This window comes from Pseudogymnoascus destructans, assembly GCF_001641265.1.
Source record: "Pseudogymnoascus destructans isolate 20631-21 unplaced genomic scaffold scaffold_7, whole genome shotgun sequence".
Taxonomy (NCBI): Eukaryota; Fungi; Ascomycota; class Leotiomycetes; order Thelebolales; family Thelebolaceae; genus Pseudogymnoascus; species Pseudogymnoascus destructans.
The window spans coordinates 1-19,981 of record NW_020167526.1 but is presented as its reverse complement, the minus strand read 5'-3'; the positions used below and the strand labels follow the sequence as shown (position 1 = coordinate 19,981).

General features: G+C 48.6%; 5 protein-coding genes across 5 annotated transcripts; 4 read left to right on the top strand and 1 right to left on the bottom strand.

The window, feature by feature from the left end:
- Positions 1-8,230: 8,230 nt before the first annotated feature.
- VC83_02765 (uncharacterized protein) lies at positions 8,231-9,328 on the bottom strand (the record flags this gene model as incomplete). The annotated part of the gene is made up of 7 exons (XM_024466421.1): positions 8,231-8,413; positions 8,472-8,603; positions 8,698-8,720; positions 8,777-8,843; positions 8,906-8,923; positions 8,975-9,075; positions 9,319-9,328. 7 exons carry the CDS (start codon positions 9,326-9,328, stop codon positions 8,231-8,233), a joined length of 534 nt encoding a protein of 177 aa, XP_024325547.1.
- A 6,034-nt stretch (positions 9,329-15,362) lies between these two features.
- On the top strand, positions 15,363-16,519 carry ENA1_2 (Na+ ATPase; the record flags this gene model as incomplete). The annotated part of the gene is made up of 2 exons (XM_024466420.1): positions 15,363-15,619; positions 15,671-16,519. 2 exons carry the CDS (start codon positions 15,363-15,365, stop codon positions 15,975-15,977), a joined length of 564 nt encoding a protein of 187 aa, XP_024325546.1. The 3' UTR covers positions 15,978-16,519.
- Positions 16,520-16,845: 326 nt separating this feature from the next.
- On the top strand, positions 16,846-17,151 carry ENA1_1 (Na+ ATPase; the record flags this gene model as incomplete). Its single annotated transcript, XM_024466419.1, has 1 exon — positions 16,846-17,151. One exon carries the CDS (start codon positions 16,846-16,848, stop codon positions 17,149-17,151), a length of 306 nt encoding a protein of 101 aa, XP_024325549.1.
- A 7-nt stretch (positions 17,152-17,158) lies between these two features.
- VC83_02762 (uncharacterized protein) lies at positions 17,159-18,046 on the top strand (the record flags this gene model as incomplete). The annotated part of the gene is made up of 3 exons (XM_024466418.1): positions 17,159-17,407; positions 17,514-17,655; positions 17,706-18,046. 3 exons carry the CDS (start codon positions 17,159-17,161, stop codon positions 18,044-18,046), a joined length of 732 nt encoding a protein of 243 aa, XP_024325548.1.
- Positions 18,047-18,072: 26 nt separating this feature from the next.
- On the top strand, positions 18,073-18,453 carry VC83_02761 (uncharacterized protein; the record flags this gene model as incomplete). The annotated part of the gene is made up of 2 exons (XM_024466417.1): positions 18,073-18,199; positions 18,257-18,453. The coding sequence occupies 2 exons, from the start codon at positions 18,073-18,075 to the stop codon at positions 18,451-18,453; spliced, it is 324 nt and encodes a 107-aa protein (XP_024325550.1).
- Positions 18,454-19,981: the final 1,528 nt, after the last annotated feature.

Sequence of the window (19,981 nt, the reverse complement as noted above, 5' to 3'; positions counted from 1 at the left end):
GGGTAGGTATGTACAGTACTGTACCCATAAGCGTGTCGCGGTCCGGAGTTCATCAACAGAAGGGCTTAGGGCAGCGAAGGGGGCTGCGTCCCCCGTTCCCAGATCAGATGCCAAGGGGATCTCGTTTTAGATCCACGAGCGGATATGACCGGGAGTATCGGATTAGCATGCGTTTCCCTCGCACATGATTGCATGAGGGCGTGGGGGTCTCGCGGCGTCGCTCCGTTTTCTGACCCCCTCGGCATTCAGATTCGGGGCGCTGTGGTGGGTGAAGGGCGAACGTGTCTGGACCCGACGCCCGCCGCCCGCCACTGTAGATAGATACGTTTACCATATACGCGACGGTGCAGTTGCAGGATGCAGCTGGAGTGGAAGGGAAGCGACAAGGCCAACTACTCGTAACTCGTCAAAAAGTGTGAGGCATTTATGCCGTCGGATGCGTGTCGCAGGCTGAACTTCAACCGCACTTTCTTCATCGATCCCCCTCGGCCGCCCTGACACCTCTCCCATCCCCAGCAAAAGCACAGGATCGTGGACAGTCACATCCAGCGCCCATTTGCCTCCCCAATCAAGCTTTCCAAGCACCGCCCATCGCAGCCAAAGGGGCGGTGAGGTCCACGCCAGCTGGGATGCTGACGCACACAATCGACAAGGCTGGCTGACAACACAAGAATATAAACCTCCACCACACGCGAAATCGCGACGAGGGATTTTTTCGCTGCCTCAGGCCGCAGCCACCCCTGCACCCCACGCTTCCACGGTCGCAACGTCAAGCAACATATGTCGGTGCTATTCTGCTCGCTAGCACCGACATATGTAGCTCAACCTTTGTAAAAAGCTGTAAATGGGCTCTTATATGCTGTATTACCGTACCTTTACATACGTAGAAGCCTGTGTTCCGATTGTAGGTGCTGTATTACTTACTATAGGCTTCGCCGCGCTTTTGGTACCATCGAAGCTCTCCTATAAAGTTATAGTACTACTACTTAATTTAACACACGTTTTCTCCCACAACCACAAATGGAAATTTAAACCTAAGAAGCTCGAATCATTCTAGCTATCAAAGCTATTCGTTCATTAAAAAAAAATAGTCGTCGCTCTACTGCCAAAATCTACAAAGTCCTATACACGACACTATCTAATAGAATAGCCAGCTAAACACCTTGCGCTAAAACCAAAGCTAATTGTCATAAATTAACTAAACTAGAAGAGGAAGTGATTGTTTAGAACATATTAGATATGGACATAAGAGGGTTTGCACCTTAGCCGTCTAGTGTAGTAGATATGGCACATTATATACTTAATTCATAGAAGGGGAAATGTGTTAGGACATGATAGGCATATCAGTTTATATAATGTTGCCTAGAGCTAAACACACATTTTAATCGCGTTTATGACTTCTAAAGAGCCCTATGTAAAGATCCTAAGCTTATTATGTTACAGCTGTAGTAACGTGACTCACGGTTATAGGGCTAGGCAGTAGTAATGTGACTCATGATCACAAGGTTAGGTGTAATGCTAATAGGATGTACAGAGGTTTCTTATGTAAGGTTTAACTTGACAGAGGAGGCAGGGGATCAGACATGAAGGCTTCTAAGTAACACACTACAGTATTGTAAAGAATACTATGTTAAGTTGAGCATGAAGCTCCTATCTAAGGGAATACTATCTACTTATATAGTAGCGTCAAGCCTTATGGATAGTTTAGATAGTTACTAGATAGTTCAGATAGTTATATAGTTCTAACTATCCTAACTATCCAACTATGTAAGGATGCCTTCTCGTCTCTCATTCTAGGGAGTAGACTCCGGGTAGCCGCGGGGTCACGTGTGATCATTTGGGTGGGCTAACCGAGTCGGAACCAAGTCAGATGGGTTTCGGATACTTGAGAAAATCGACTCCCGGGGTTCCCCCATCATCTTTTTTGCATCCTTTGTAGTAGACCTATAGGATAGCATCCGTTTAGCCTCCGACTCCTCACCCCCACCCTGTATTATCGACGTACGCTGCGACTGGACTACATTATCAAGATTCGCCGACCACTGTTCATCATTCTCATCATCATCCCAAGGCGATCTTGGCCCCGAGTCGAACGGGAGCTCCTTTTCCGTAGCTATCACAATCGGCATCGGCCTCGCCTCATCTAATTTTGTAGCTATTACTGTGAGCTGGGTGCCCTGTGTCCTTACATTATACAAAAAAGATCACGCCTGCCGGGGACGGCCGTACTTAAATAATATCCCACACCGGAACGACTCAGGAGAACTACCGTTACACCATCGACTGCGACTCGGTGACGTTTCGGAGGAGAGACCTGACGACTTCAAATAGCCGTGATTCCAGAGATCTCACGGACAGCCAGTGGATCAGGGTTTGATTCTTCAGAACAAGCTGGTAAAGTCGCCGACGCGTTGGCACCAAATAGGATACGAGATCCTTAAGAACCCCCTCATAGCACAGAGGAAATTGTGGACAAGAGCGTTGATAGCTACGAGCTACCGGAAGTCAAGCTCTTTCGTATCGGTACCGATACACACCCGTGGCAATATGTCGACAAAGCTGACATCAAACATACCCCAAGACAACGACGTGTTACGACGGAACAAGAAGGCTGGCCAACTACAGGACAGGAAGGAGGGAGGTCGCATGAGACCGGCCCTGGTACCTGGAGGGGCAGTGGGGAATAGTAGTTCCGAAAGTATCACGTGACGGACTCGCAGGATGATGAGAAGAGTCCTAAGAGTCCAGGACTCCGAGGACTCGAGTGAGTTCCCAGGAGTCCACTAGGCACGTGACGGACTCGCAGGATGATGAGAAGAGTCCTAAGAGTCCAGGACTCCGAGGACTCGAGTGAGTTCCCAAGAGTCCACTAGGCACGACGCCACTATATAAGTAGATAGTATTTCCTTAGATAGGAGCTTCGTGCTCAACTCAATACAGTATTTGTTATATACTAGTAACGTGTTACTTGAAGCCTTTGTGTCTGATCCCCTGCCTCCTCTGATAAGTAAACCTTTACGCAAGAGAACCTCTGTGTCTTCTATCGTTTAGAAGTCAGCGTTACACGACGGTCAACTGCCCAGAATGACTACCAGACAAACCACCGCTGCAGCTACGACCGCTGGGCCATCCGAAGACATCCCGAGTCGAATGGACCACCTCGAAGCACAGATACAGGAGGTCAAGGATCTACTAGTTATCCTGTCGGCATCCCAGACCAGAATCCCGTCCACACCGCCGGTGGACGCCCCCATACCCACAGTCAAAGCTACGGACCAACGAACGCCTCGTACATGAAACACCCCCGAGACAGTTCAATTGCTGCCTCTTCAGAACACTTGTTCTCCCTCGATTCCAGGGTCGTCACGAATGCACACCGAGGACCCTCCGAATCGCTATAAGAAATCAACCATCTCTGAGAAAATCCTTCCTCTCAGCGATGGGGTAGAACATACCTTCTTACAATGGAGCGCTTCGATTCGGGACTGACTCGTAGTCAATGAGAACCACTACCTTACCGACGTCTTGAGAAGAGCGTTGATATGGGGAACTACGACCAGCCTGGCGAAGACCTACCTAGAGCCCCAATACCTGTCCGCTACGCATGGGTTCCGCAGTGCTGAGGAGATGATGGATCTACTAGGTTCATATTACCTCACAGGCAACGAGACGGAACAGGCCAGGAACCTCTTTGACGACCTGCAAATGGGAGAGAAAGGGCATGCTAGCGAAACCTTCCCAGAGTTCAAAGCTCATTTCAAAAGTGCAGCTATCACAGGACAAGTCTCCGAGTCGGAATGGTTTCGGTACATGTGGAACAAGTTGACTCCCCAGTTCCGCAGCCACGTCACGACATCAAAAACCAATGGAATGGAGAATACCAGACCATGGTACGAGAACTTACCGCCTTCGACCAGGAACGGCGCCGGAACAACGAATTGAATCCACTACCCGCTCTCGCAAGGACGTCCACACGTACCTCAGATACGGCAAAGGCGTCGTCGGCGTCGAAGCCGACTCGAGCCACATCCGCTCTGTTCACCCAAACTGTGTTCCTCCCCAAGCCAGCCATACAGGAACGTCTGAGAACCGCAGTCCCTGCGCCCTCAGGAAACTGTTTCAAGTGTGGCAAGCTGGGCCATTTCCAGGACAAATGTCCCCTTAACGCTACTATCAAGGAAATGGACCGTAATGACCCTGAGGCCAAAGAACAATGGGAAGAAGCCGTGGAACTTCAACCGGATGCGTCCCTCAAGGAAAACGACGAGGCCTAGGAGAAGGCTCCTTCCTAGGTCTACGCAAATGTGACCTGCGAGGACTAGACTTACGAGAACTCCTGGGAGGCACCCAGTTCTTAGTCGACACAACCCTGAGTATGAATGGACTCGGGGTGCAAACGAAGTCCCTGGCAGACACAGGAGCAAATGGCTACCTTGTCATTAACAAGCCTTTCGCAATACGACTGTCGAAAGCGCTTCAGAGCCCCATACGGAAACTACCCTACTCTGTACCCATATGTGGATTTCAGCACAAAATCCAAGGCCACGTATCAGAGTATATTCGGTTACACTTAACAGTCAAAGGACGCTGGATATATAACTGCCCCTTTGTACTCCTGGACCTCGGAGCACAAGATGTGATAATTGGGAAGAAGCTTTTCAGCCGCTTCCGAATACTACTCGACTCTGCAAAGAGCTGGTTAGTATGGCCAAAGGAGTACCCGCCGACTCCTAGCTGGAGCAAGGAGATCACCTTGCCCTACCACTCACGCGAAACGTCCATTAAACATCCTGCATACCAGTCGGATGCGAATCGCCAGGATTTTGCAATCCACCGCGAAGAAAGACGCCACGCAGGCGGACGCTCGATGGAAATGAAAGTGATAACTTCCGACTACGAAGAGATCACCGATACGCCATCGAACCCACTATGAAACCAGGAGGTTTCTCCCCCACCGCAGAAAACCCTAGTACATAGGTTTACGCCCATGCATATATGCGAAATCAGTGCAAATGCTTTCCACCACGAGATGATGCGAAACGACTCCGAGTTTTTTCAGACTAGCATCTACGAAATCGATCAGATCATTCATGAAAAGGAGTTGGTAGAGGACGAAGAAACGCTCTGCCTCATCCAGCAGAAGCTTCCGCATATGCACCGGAAGTACACTGATGTCTTTTCGAAGTTGGAATCGGATCGAATTCCCCCCCACTGCATATATGACCACAAGATACAGCTCGAAGCCCCTTTACCAAACGCTTTCTCCCCGTTATATCGACAGGGCACCAAAGAGCTTAAGGCTACCAAGCAATACCTGCTGGAAAACCTGGAAAAGGGATTTATCGTCAACAGCAACAGCCCCTTCGCGTCCCCTATCCTATTCGTAAAGAAAGCGGATGGCAAATTAAGATTTTGCATCGATTACCGGAAGTTAAATGGTCTCACCCGGAACGATCCCTACCCCATCCCGCGTATCGACGAACTACTAGGACGGGTGTCAAAAGCAAAAATCTTCTGCGGTACAGAATACTTAGACGACTTCTGTACCGCATACTTAGACGATATCCTAATCTATTCAGAGGACCCTACGGAACACATAGAGCATGTGCATAAGGTCCTACAGCGTCTCCGAGAAGCTGGACTCCAAGCCGATTTGAACAAATGCGAGTTCAACGTCACCAGGACAAAATACTTGGGTTATGTTCTCACTACCTCTGGTGTCGAAGCGGACCCTGACAAAATCGAACCCCTTCGTAACTGGATCTGACCGACCACTGTTATGAGTGTGAAGTCCTACCTGGGATTCTGTGGCTTCTATAGACAATTCATTCGTAATTTTGGCAAAATAGCAAAGCCCCTCACCACCATCACTAGTCCCTCGGAGCCGTTCCGGTGGACAGACAAATGTGAGGATGCGTTCGAGGAATTGTGACGACAACTTTTAGCAGTACAGGCACTTCACCACTTCAACCCCGAATTGCCTACGAAGCTGGAGACCGACTCCTCTGATGGAGTGGTAGCTGGTGTACTGTCTCAAGAACACCCTGACAAGCGATGGTACCCCGTAAGCTTTTACAGTCATGTCCTATCCGGACATGAGATCAATTGGGAGATCCACGACAAGGAACTATTCGCAATAGTAAAGGCCTTCGGAAAATGGAGGCCCGAGTTGGCTTCAGTGCGCCACTGAGTCGACGTGTACACTGACCACCGTTCGCTGGAATATGTCATGTCTACCAAGGTTTTCACCGCGAAGCAGGTTTGATGGATGGAGCTACTCTCCGACTTCAACTTCTGCATTACGTACACCGCGGGCAAGAATAACCAGAAGGCAGATATTCTGAGCCGAAGAGACCAGGACTTGGTAATGCAGCAGAAAGTCAAGCTTGATAGTAGGGCGAGGGTATTGTTAGGTCCAAGCCGCCTGCACCCCCGAATCAGCACCGAACTCGCTGAGAGCTACATAGCATCCATTAATTCGATGGACACCCCCAAGCCCCAGGTGCCCTTCAATTTAATAGAGGCGCTATGTGCGGACAATTGGAAGTCGTTCACCGAGACTCGCGCGAAACAACCCCTACCGGACGGATTCGCGATGAACGACCAGCTCCTCCTGTACAAAGGCCGCCTATGTGTGAATCGCCACACTGACCTATGTACAAAACTGATCCGGGAAGCGCACGATCAAGTGTCATCAGCACATCCAAGTGGCAGGAAAACCTACCAATTGCTCGCCCCAAAGTATCATTGGGTCGGGATGGAAGCGGACTGTTTGCGGTATGTACGAAACTGCGTGACATGCCGGCTTTCTCACACCAATGTCACTAAGCAACAAGGATTTCTACACCCACTACCCATACCCAAATACCCTATGCAACACCTCACCATGGACTTCAAGGAGTTCCCAAGGGACAAGCATGGATACGATAGCATCTTAGTGTTTATGGACCGACTCAGAAAGAGTTCAGTGACAATACCTTGCTACAAGACCATAACTGCCCGCCAGATGGCGCAATTGTTCATCGAATGGATATACCGATTCGGACACACTCCGGAGTCGATTGTAAGCGACCGCGGACCCCAATTCGTATCATCCTTTTGGCAAGAGTTCTGTCGAATTATCGGCGTTAAGGTTAAGCTGTCAACGGCCTATCATAAGCAGACCGACGGGCAGACGGAAATCATGAACCGATACATCGATCAGAGACTGAGGCCCTTCGTATCCTATTATCAGGATAACTGGAGTGAGCTCATCCCCATAATGGACCGCGTGCAAATGACACTCCCCCACGCATCCATTGGCATGACCCCCTACCGACTCAAGTACGGAACCGATCCGCGTACGAGTTGGGATTGGAATACTCCGAAAAGCACCAACCCCCGGGAGACCCTAAACCGAGAGGAAGCCAAGGCGGTGGCAGACCGAATGCATACCGCATGGGTCCACGCAAAGGAAAACATGGCAAAGGCACAAGAGGAAATGTCTAAGCACGCGAATCGACGCCGAAGGGACGTAGGAGATAGAGTGTACCTATCGACCAAAAATTTGAAAAACTCTCGTCCTAGCCGCAAGCTGGGCCAACAATGGGTCGGACCATATACGGTGGTGGAACGGATTGGGCACGCATTTCGATTGGAACTACCTAGCGGTTCTCAAATACACGATGTGTTCTCACCAGACGTACTTATGAAGGATCCGAACAATCCCCTACCTGGTCAGGATCCGCCTGAGCCTAGCAGCGAAGTGATAGATGGCGTAGAGGAATGGGAAGTGGAAAAGATCCTCGCCGTAAGGGTCCACCAGAAGCAACTACAATACCGGGTTAGTTGGGTCGGATACGATCCGGACCCAGAGTGGTACCCAGCGTCAAACTTCATGAACTCTCCCCAGAAACTCAGAGAGTTTCATACGGAATACCCAGACTTACCAGGTCCACCTCACGAACTACTAGGAGTTGTTACGGCAGGGGAGACGGGAAAGGAACAAAACTACGATCACGGAGGGAAAGACAAAGCGGAAGAAACAGAGTCATTGCTGTCTGCGACTCTAAACTAAATATACCCTCCGAGCCAGGGCGCACTCACCACCGTAACCCTTGCGGGAGTCACCCTTCCCAAACGTCTCACCGGCGTCGCAACAAGCGGCTACCACCATGAGAGATGAAGGGTCGAAGTGACCCCACGCGAAGGGCCAGGCCCGAGTCCCCTCCGACACAAGGTCTTCCCCCACCTAGGCCCCATAGGCCGCCCCAACTTCCCCATCCTCCCCCTCCCTCCTTCCATCACCCCGAGTAGGAGCAACCACGGGAGCGGCAGCGGTGGGCAGTTTGCCCACAGCAGCCACCAACTCCCCCAAGAGAGCAGGAACGCTCTCCTGTTCCGTCCGGAGACGGCGCAGCGATGACCGAATTTGCTGCCCAGAGTCAGCATCGGAACCACACCGAGTCACAAGGGGAAGGGGGTCTACTCACGGCCAGCCCCAACTCAAGGGCAGCCCGAGTGGCGCGCTCCTCGTAGAGGTCACGCTCCGCCTCGGAGCGGAACTTGTGCATGCTCTGGGCAGCCAGGAGGGCCGCAAACTCTTCCCCAAGGAACCAGGGCAGCTTTCACCAAGTCAGCAACGGCCAGCCAAACCAAACACCGAACCCCACAAGAAAACCTACCAGGACGCAAGGCGAGTGCTGCGACGTGCAGTACCCACACTTTGAACTGGTCGGGGACTAGACGCAGTCATGGGACTGGATCCCACAGGCTTTGGCCCGAAGGCAGCGCAAACAGAGCACATGGAAGGCGACAGTAAGAGCCCCGGAGGGGGTGGGAACCGGCATCTTCAAATTTGGAATCTGTGATTCCGTCAGCCCAGCACAAGTTATCAACACTGTGCCAATGCGCCCTCATCACCTACTTTTTGGATTGGAGTATACTATACAATCTATCAGTATCATAAACAAACGGACGGGGAGGGGCCACTTACTGGTCTCGGGTGGGAGGGTTGCTGGTGTTGTTGTTGTAAGGTAAAAACAAGAGGAAGTGGGCGAAGCGGAATACTCAAATGTTGGCTTACAACAATAAACGCTGAATCAGGTTAGCGCGGCCACTTCTTCTTTCACGTTTTATGAAAATTCTACTCAAACGTGTAGCGGACACCTTCCGGTACTGTTTCGGACCCCAAGAACGAATGTGAGATCCAACAAAAGCGAACTCCAGTTTTGCATGCCACACAGACCCTAACGCGATACCACCTCGGGACGACTACGGTGGCAAACAAAGCACCTTCCCGACGCGCACAACAAACAAAGTTGTTCCGGACGCAATTACCAGCCAACATTATGATAACAAGAAACGCTCCGTTCACGGAGACGATTCGGAGACGTTGCGGACATGATACTAGCCGCGTGCCTTGTGGACAAAGCACTCTCTCAGGAGGGGGGTAGTGTAAGGATGCCTTCTCGTCTCTCATTCTAGGGAGTAGACTCCGGGTAGCCGCAGGGTCACGTGTGATCATTTGGGTGGGCTAACCGAGTTGGAACCGAGTCGGATGGGTTTCGGATACTTGAGAAAATCGACTCATGGGGTTCCCCCATCATCTTTTTTGTATCCTTCATAGTAGACCTATAGGATAGCATCCGTTTAGCCTCTGACTCGCACTCTCATATGCTATTACTGTGAGCTGGGTGCCCTGTGTCCTTACAAACTATCCACTAGCTAGGTCATGCTATAGCCTAGCCCTACTAGCCTTGTGACTATGAGTCATGTTACTAGAGCCTAGCCCTGCTAGCTCTATAACTATGACATTACGTTCCATAGCTGTAACACTAGGTCTCCCTCCTAAAGACCTAGTCCTATAGGTCTTGCTAATTAAGGAAACTGCTAATTACTTAAGTAGGGTGATGCCTACTTAATTGCCAAGTAGGTGCGCTGCTATTATGTCTTCTAAGAGACACACAAAAATCAAAGAACGAAATCTTCTTACAGACTGCATCGAAAAGAACAGCAACCTAATGTCACTATGTTCTAAGTGTCTTCATAGCAAGCGATCTTGTATCATCGTTCATAGTCATCATCGTTGTAGTGAATGTACTCATAGTAATTCCAAATGCGATGCTTACACCCCTTCTCCTCCTAATTAGGAAAAGCTTCGTAAAGAAGAAGAGCATCTTAAGTCTAAATAGAAAGCAGCAGCATCTTCGGAACAGGAGGCTCATGTTATGGCTACTGTAACGTAACATCATGGTTATAGGGCTAGTGGGGCTATCGTTGAGTAGTATTGCTCTTGTTGTTGGTGTGACAAGCCAAAATATGTATAGTGACTTGTAGGTTTGAGGAGGAGATTTCTAAGTTTGCTCTTGAGTTTGATAGCAAACTGAGTGCAACAAATGTCAGTATGACAGTCGGCATCTCATTTTATGGACCGTAACCTCCTAGCCTTGTTCTGTGCCTTGCTAATATTTTAGCGGTTCCAGCATAGGGATGCCCTAATCCCTGCTTTCAAGCATGCTTTACCTAAGGCATCTCATCACCCTAGGTAGCTGGTCCTTAAATACCGTTTTGCTTGCACTTTCTTTAAAGCGTTTTAGCTCTTCTGCTTGCTTTGACGTGAGTTCATCATTAGACAAGGGTTCGTCTTCCTTGTCCTTGCCGTTTGAGGTGTCGAACTCCTTAACGTCTTCAGTAGTGACCTCCTAGACTTCCTTGCCTTTAGACGTGGCATTTAACTGTCCACTCTAAGAGTTGTAGCCCGCTTGGCCTTGCTAAGTGGCATTTAGTTGTTTGCTGAACTTCTGACCACCATTCCCTTTCTTTGGCTGCTTGTAGTCCCTAGCCATGTATCCAGGCTTATTGCAATTAAAGCAGAGCCGTTCCTTAAGTGTCATATTGTTGCACTCAGTTTGCTATCAAACTCAAGAGCAAACTTAGAAATCTCCTCCTCAAACCTACAAGTCACTATACATATTTTGGCTTGTCACACCAACAACAAGAGGAATACTACTCAACGATTGCTACAACCCTCTATGATTTATTACACGTCATTGCTCCTTAGTTACTGGGCTGATATGACCACATAGCATATCTCTACAACCCTCTATGATTCATTACATGACATCACTCCTTAGTTACTGGGCTAATACTACACATGACATATCTCTATCAACTAGAGGCCTAGGAACATGAACGATAGCTCTAGAAGCTTCTACAACCCTCTATGATTCATTACATGTCATCGCTCCTTAGTTACCCACAAGATTGGTTAAGTTATGACATAATTTGTCTATAGGGGTACTCTGACCTTGGACCTCCTTTCACTTCCTATAGGCTAGGAACCCAAGAGATGGTTCTATGGGATTCTCTTACGTTCACTACATGATTAGCAAGCTAGTTGTGGGTCGCACTTGATTTCTAATACATTTACCAAGCCTGGTTAGTCATGGAAAGTCATGGAAAATGAGAGAACTACACTCCTTTGGCATAAATAGGATTGCCCTTTCCTTAAGAAAGGGCAAGCAGGCAATACAGTAAATCGACTATCACATACTTCCACGTCTTTTACAAGCTTCCAAGCATTCATCTTGTTACTCCTTGTTTCTGAAAAGTCAGTGAGGTGTTAACCTCTGACTTACCCCTGAGTTCCCAGACTCAACATTTGTTGCAACTTGTCTGAACCACTTCACTACATCACACACCTGATTGCTGCGTTGTGGAATAGTCTAAGCTACAACCCTTTGGCTCTGTTTCCTAAGACAGTGTGTTGTCTTAGTAAAATCATCCCTTCCTTGGGTGGCTAGATTCTCACATCTGGTGCACCCACCATTACACTAAGGCTAATAGCTCTTCTGCTTAGGTCTCTTCTAGATCCAAGTGGGTTTCTGTCCACCTTTCTTAAGTCTGCACTTGTAGTGACGATAGTTGATTAACGTAGCAGTGAGGATTAGGTTCTCTAGGTTGTCTAGACAGATGCCACGAGCGATCTCGTCCTTAATAGAGTCCCTCAAACTGTCGTAGTACCTTGCTTGTAAGGCATCATCATGCTAATAAGTTCATCCTATGTACTGCTGAAACTCTGTAGTGTAAGGCGTGACTAACCCCTTCTGCTGAATCTTTAGCAGGTGTCGTTCTACCATTCTTTTAGCGTCTATGTCACCAAACACCTTAGTAATGTTGGTCTTAAATCCCTTCTAGGTTCTGAAGATTTCCCTAGTGATGACCGATATGTGGGTGTAGAGTTGTCCCTTAGGTCCCTTCTTTTCTAAGTAGTCATTAACAAAGAACTTGATCTAGTTAAAGGCAGCCCCTTACAAGAGGGTGATAGCCTACAAGACCTAGTTAGCCTCTCCTATTAACACATGAGAATTGAACATAAGGTACAAGTCGCACTTAAGGAGAAAAGCCTTAAGCTTGTGTCGTTCTTCTATAGGGTTTAGGCACCTGAACCTTAACAGTCTGCTTACTAGTGACAGTAGTCACCACTACAGTTGGTGGTGTAGTTAGGGGAGCTGATGGCTCTAGGGACTTGCTCTTCTTAACAGAAGACATGTTGCTTTGTGTGTAAGCCGGCACCTTGTAGAAGTGGTGCTTAAAGTGTAACGCTAACTTCTAAAATGATAGAAGGTTTCTTGCATAAGGTTGACTTAACAGAGGAGGCAGGGGATTAAACAAAAAGGCTTTCTAAGTAACATGTTACAGTATTGTAAAGAATACTATATTAAGTTGAGCATGAAGTTCTATCTAAGGGACTACGATCTACTTGTAAGGATGCCTCCGCCCTCAGTGACAGAAGGGATCTGAGTCAGAGAGGTTACGGTCACGTGGGGAGAGTTAAGGCAGGTTAGCCAAGTGTAATGGTGGGTGCACCAGATGTGAGAATCTAGCCACCCAAGGAAGGGATGATTTTACTAAGACAACACACTGTCTTAGGAAACAGAGCCAAAGGGTTGTAGCTTAGACTATTCCACAACGCAGCAATCAGGTGTGTGATGTAGTGAAGTGGTTCAGACAAGTTGCAACAAATGTTGAGTCTGGGAACTCAGGGGTAAGTCAGAGGTTAACACCTCACTGACTTTTCAGAAACAAGGAGTAACAAGATGAATGCTTGGAAGCTTGTAAAAGACGTGGAAGTATGTGATAGTCGATTTACTGTATTGCCTGCTTGCCCTTTCTTAAGGAAAGGGCAATCCTATTTATGCCAAAGGAGTGTAGTTCTCTCATTTTCCATGACTTTCCATGACTAACCAGGCTTGGTAAATGTATTAGAAATCAAGTGCGACCCACAACTAGCTTGCTAATCATGTAGTGAACGTAAGAGAACCATAGAACCATCTCTTGGGTTCCTAGCCTATAGGAAGTGAAAGGAGGTCCAAGGTCAGAGTACCCCTATAGACAAATTATGTCATAACTTAACCAATCTTGTGGGTAACTAAGGAGCGATGACATGTAATGAATCATAGAGGGTTGTAGAAGCTTCTAGAGCTATCGTTCATGTTCCTAGGCCTCTAGTTGGTAGAGATATGCCATGTGGTAGTATTGGCCCACCCCCTTAAGGAGGAGATTTTCTTAATAACTTGTTCAATGAGTGTCCAAATGATATGCTGTGATGTATGTAGCATAAACAGATGTAGTAGAAGAGTTTGCAGCAATCGTTCAGTAGTATTGCTTCTGTTGTTGGTGTGATAAGCCAAGATATGTATGGTGACTTGTAGGTTTGAGGAGGAGATTTCTAAGTTTGCTCTTGAGTTTGATAGCAAACTGAGTGCAACGAATGTCAGTATGACACCAAGTCGGACCCGTTTCGGGTACGTAAGGGGATTGACCCAATGGGGTTCCTCTCATCATCTTTTTGTATCCTTCGTAGTAGACCTATAGGATAGCATCCGTTTAGCCTCCGACTTGCACTCTGATATGCTATTGCTGTGAGCTGGGTGCCCTGTGTCCTTACACTACTTATATAGTGGTGTTGTGCCTTATAGATAGTCTAGATAGTTGATAGATAGCTAGATAATCTAGATAGTTAATGGATAGCTTAACTATCTAATATCCACTAGTGTCTGCAACTATCCACTAGCCTAGTCACACTACAGCAAAGACAAGGCAGAGGCTGCTTTCTAAGACAAAGCCATCGCAAAGGGGAGATGAATTAATTCAACCTAGCATCCCATCATCTCCTTGAAAATATAAGTGAAATATGAAGCAGGTGGCTAGCCCTTTAGGCGTCCACTGTTGTATGCTTTTGCCTTTTGTGGTTTTTTAATCATATCTTCACAAGAAATCCCGATCACCGTAATCAGTCTCTTGGCGCACCGGAGCAGGAGCCTCGCAGTAAATACAGTATGTAAAATATAGATCAAATTGAATTACTACACTATGCTACGGGCCTACGTATCCTACTTATAAGCCCTGGGGGAAGCCCGAAACCCTGGCAGCCTGAGGGCTCTTCAGCTTCAGTTGTGATAGAATTCGGCAGCTGCATAAGATCTACACCACCAGAGCTTCCGAGCCAATCCGGGAGTCGGACTTTACGCCAGGGAAAACTTTCAGTGCAATTGTTAGCCAATGGTAACGTACAGAATCATGTGATTATGACAGCATCATGTGATTAGGCCCGAGTGCAGCCGCCTTGGTATGGCACGCGAGCACCTCTGCGTAAGTTTTGTGGAATATATACTTGGCTGTCGTCATATATCTGGGTTAACTGCTCCACTCTTCGCACTGTCGCCACCCCATTAACCAAAGAGGTTGCGGAGATGTCATTGTGGATAACACATTTTAAAATATGCGCTCTCTAGCTTTCTCCGCCATACCCAGAGTTCCACTAAGGTCCTTCCTTTCGCCGATATGCGCATCTTGTTTTTTCGAAGTTATCATTTTTGCAGGCCAAGACCTGACCAAGACCAAGCCAAGCCGACTTCTGGCTATCTTTACGACTCACCCCCAAAGGTTTGGTGGAGAAAGTATTCCTTTTGGTACCCTTTTAAGACTACATATACAACAGTTGTTGCTGCTGCTGTACGAACTTCTCTCATCAACTGTCAATTGTTCTTAGTCGCGTGATTTCGTCTGCTTCGTTTGTTTCCTCTCAATCATGGCTAAAGATCAGGGCCTAGACAGTGGTCCGCAAGTCGTGTTTGCACATGCACTGACAATAAACGAAACTCGAGATCAGCTCGAGACAAACCTGAAGATGGTCTTGCACGCAGCCAAATCTCCTCTCGCGCGGAGAAATGGGGACGCAACGAGCTCGACGATGGACCGGGTGTGCAACCCATCAAGATCCTGGTCCATCAGATTGCAAACGCAATGATTCTAGTTATGAGATCCACAACCCCCTTTCAAAGAGTCGACCATCTGATGTAATTACTTAGGTGCTGATCATGGCCATGGCCGTGAGTCTTGCTATCAAATCTTGGATCGAAGGTGGCGTTATCGCCGCTGTCATCGTCCTCAACGTCGTCGTCGGGTTCTTCCAGGAGTTCAGCGCCGAAAAAACGATGGACTCTCTGCGGTCTCTTAGCTCCCCTACTGCTACGGTCGTTCGAGATGGCAAGACAGAAACTATCCCCACTGGTGATCTCGTGCCTGGTGACAAAGTCGAACTTAAGACTGGAGATACCGTTCCTGCGGATATCCGGTATGCAATGTCGATCGATTACAGCCGCACTCATGCTAACTTGGTGAAAAGATTGGTCGATGCTATGAACTTCGAGACAGACGAGGCTCTCCTCACAGGAGAGTCGCTCCCAGTCTCAAAAGAGGCCAAGGCCATCTTCGACGCTGATACTGGCCCGGGTGACCGCCTCAACGTTGCATACAGCTCATCTACCGTTACCAAAGGCCGTGCAACTGGTATCGTCTATGCGACTGGTATGAGAACGGAAATTGGATCTATCGCATTGGCGCTGCGGGCTACCGACAAGAAAACCGTGAACCCAGGCGCAGTAAAGATGGCAAGGTCAAACCGCACAGATACCTTGAAGCATGGGGTTTGACTGCCGGCGATTGTATTGGCAAGTTCCTCGGCACGGCTGTTGGCACTCCACTTCAAAGGAAGCTGTCCAAACTGGCTATCCTCCTTTTCGGCACCGCCGTTGTTTGCGCTATCATCGTCTTGGCTGCCAATAACTTCTCGAACAACAACGAGGTCATAATTTACGCAGTCGCGACAGGCTTGTCTATGATTCCTGCATCTTTGGTTGTGGTATTAACAATCACTATGGCAGCTGGTACGAAGAGAATGGTTTCCCGTAATGTTGTAGTTCGCACGTTGGATTCCCTCGAGGCACTCGGTGCTGTGACCGATATTTGCTCCGATAAAACCGGTACACTCACCCAGGGCAAGATGGTTACCAAGAAGGCTTGGGTTCCAGCTGTGGGCACTTACTCCGTTGGTACATCCGAAAATCCCGTCGACCCATCGATTGGTGATATCAGCCACAGCACTTTTGCCCCATCCAATGTTCCCCAGGGAGAGGGAGAGGGAGAGCATGAGAAGGTTAAGCCACTTGCCGACCTCCTCGAAGATAACACTCACTCAAGGACTTCCTCAATGTTGCATCGCTTGCCAATCTTGCTCGTGTCTACAAGAGTGAAAATACCTGGAAGGCTCGCGGGGATCCGACTGAAATCGCCATCCAAGTCTTTGCGTCTCGTTTTGATTGGGGCCGCGACCGTTTCACCAGTGGAGATGAGCCCGAGTGGTCCCAAACTGCTGAATTCCCTTTGATTCTGACGTCAAGAAGATGTCCTCATCTTCGAGCACAAGGATGGAAATTCTATGGTTTTCACCAAGGGCGCTGTTGAGCGCGTCTTGGGGTCTTGCACACAAGTTCATTGGAGCAAAGACCAGGTCTTATTAAGATGACCGAGGCTCATAGAGAGGAAATTCTGTTGAATATGGAGGCTCTTGCAAAACAAGGTCTTCGTGTTTTGGCTCTTGCAAGCAAGGAATATATTGTTCCCGCGGACAAGGATGCGCCACTTGACCGCAAGATCATCGAGGAGAACTTAGCATTCTGTGGTCTTGTTGGCTTGTATGATCCTCCAAGACCAGAGTCAGCCGGCGCTGTCGCGGAATGCCACCGGGCTGGTATCGCAGTTCATATGTTAACTGGTGATCATCCTGGCACCGCAAGGGCATTGCTCTTCAAGTTGGCATTCTCCTGAGAATATGATGTCTTTTGCCAAGGACGTCGTGGATTCTATGGTCATGACGGCCAGTGCATTCGATAAGCTCTCCGATGACGAGATTGATGATCTGCCTGTTCTTCCTCTTGTTATTGCTCGTTGCTCCCCAACAACAAAAGTCCGCATGATCGATGCGCTCCATCGCCGCAAATGCTTCGCTGCTATGACCGGTGATGGTGTCAACGACTCGCCATCTCTCAAACGCGCTGATGTTGGCATTGCTATGGCCAAGCTGGTTCTGATGTTGCAAAGGATGCTTCTGATATTGTACTAACTGATGATAACTTCGCTTCTATTCTCAACGCCATTGAGGAGGGGAGACGTATGTTGACAATATCCAGAAGTTTGTTCTTCATCTCCTCGCCGAGAATATTGCACAAGCTTGTACTCTTCTTATTGGTCTTGCCTTCAAAGACCAGTCTGGCCTCTCAGTTTTCCCTCTTGCGCCTGTTGAAATCCTCTGGATTATTATGATCACTTCCGGTAAGCTTACCCATTTATTTCCATGCCAATCTTGTCACTAAACCCTTCAGGTATGCCCGATATGGGTCTCGGTGTTGAAATTGCTGCCCCAGACATCATGCAACGCCCACCGCAGTCTCTTAAAACCGGCGTCTTCACCATGGAAGTCATGGTCGACATGGTCGTCTACGGGCTCTGGATGGCTGCCCTCTGCCTTGCCGCCTTCTCCGTTGTTCTCTTCGGCTTCGTGATGCAACCTCGGTATCGGCTGCAACGATGCTACAGCGAAGTGTGCGACACCGTCTTCCGCGCTCGCGCCACAACCTTCGTTTGCCTCACCTTGTTCGCCTTTCCTCGCCTGGGAGATGGTCAACATGCGCCGCTCGTTCTTCCGCATGCAACCTGGATCTAAAAAGTACTTCACCCAATGGATGCACGATGTCTGGCGTAACCAGTTCCTGTTCTGGCCATTATGCGGGGTTTATCACCGTCTTCCCCGTCCTCTATATCCCGGTCATCAACCACGTGGTCTTCAAGCACACCGGCATTAGCTGGAATGGCCATCGTGCTCATCGAAGCAATCCTCTTCTTTGCCGGTATTGAGACTTGGAAATGGGGTAAGCGTATCTTTTTCCGCCGCAGAGCGCGAAGCTTGCAGCCGCTGGTGGTGGCGACTTGCAGCGTAATATGTTCTCGCGATTCTTGACGATGAGCGAGAGCCCCAGTCAGGAGAAGGCCGCAGAGCAGGGACGGGCTGGCGCTGGACAACAGCAGCACCAGGTGGAAATGCAAGGACAGATGATTGAGCAAGCTCAATAACAACGATTGGTGGTCCTAGAATGTTCACCTACGACAACCCAGGGCTTGTTGGCCTCGTCTGACAATGCCGGTGAAGGAGACCGGTATAATTTGGGTGTGAGAAAGGGGGAGAAAGGGGGTTGTGTTGCGGTGGATAAAAGTTGTTTGGGAGCGAGAGCGAGAAAGGAAGCTCAGTAAGTTCAGTGGTGAATTATTTCTTTTGTTTGCGTAGAGTGGCTAAGGGATCTCACGTCTACGACCAATAAGAGGCTGGATATGATAGAGGTTACAAATGTTAGAAATGACATCAGACTGAAGTATTGATTAATGGAGTACAAACTGGCTTCAGGTTCTTGAAAGGCGCGATGGAATTAGTAGTTCATGTCAACAAAACTAGAGGGATGTATGTAGCATATTATGTCTTCCGACCAGAATCTCCAATAGAGAAAGCCGCCCGCTCGTAATGGCCCAATTATTCGCGATCCTGACGAGAAAATAGCAACGCCAAATGGGGGGATATGCGAAACACTTCGAAATGCGACTTCTGAGGTTGGTGCCAGCCTATATCAAAAACCAGGTGCCGAGCTCTCTGTTGGAAAAGAGGATGAGGACGTGCTACAGGTCTCCAAACTACATCGACCACTCAATCTCGAGTGAAGGAGTGTAACACTAAGTGATGTAACACTAAGTGAGTATTCAAGTCTGCGTTCGTACGTAGGTTGCGATCGGTGAAGCTTTCCATAACTTAGTCCTAGATCTACTAGTTCAGATTATCGACTAGTCCGTGCTTAAGTAAGAGCGGGGCAACGGGCTTTTTAATGGTACGAGTAGATCGCTGTAGCGGACGGGCTTGTGCCGTGTGATATTCGTTGGCTATCCCAGCCGATTTTGGGTGATAATCTCCCGATCCACGTAACATAACTAGTAGGGGGCGGTAATTAAATACCTTCACAATAACATTAATAACTATTGAGTTCTTAGATTTAGTAGGCAGCATATCTATCATGGACCCACCATGCACGCCCGCCTCGCTCGCTGCCTCAAAAATGGCCTTCCCAGGCCATTCCTGTGCCCATCCTGGTTTTACAGATGGCCAGCCTGGCTGTGGTACAGCGTATCCAAAACCCAGTCTGCGAAACTTGAAGGTGGCGGGACCACCCTCGCTCATCCTGCTCACCCTTGCTGCTCACCCACTCACCTATACCGCCAGATTATCCATGGCCATCAAAGTTGCGGTGCATCGCGTTCATCTTGTCCTAACACGAGGCCTACTTCGTGTGTGTCGACAGGTCGCCATCAGGTAGCCAATGGAGATAACCAGATCATCGTGAGGGCATCAAAACCTTTTTTAAATGGAAAATAATTGTAGACTTGTTATAGGTGGGTTAAGTAGGTTGAGGACCTGCTTTTTCCAGTGCCGAATTGAATTATAAGAACCTCCCGATCTGACTCGAGCTGAACCATTATCAAAACGCCCATAACCCATCGAGCACAATGAAGCTGGCCTTCGTCGTCAGCTTATATCGCTCCTGTCTCGGCCTTGTGCGCA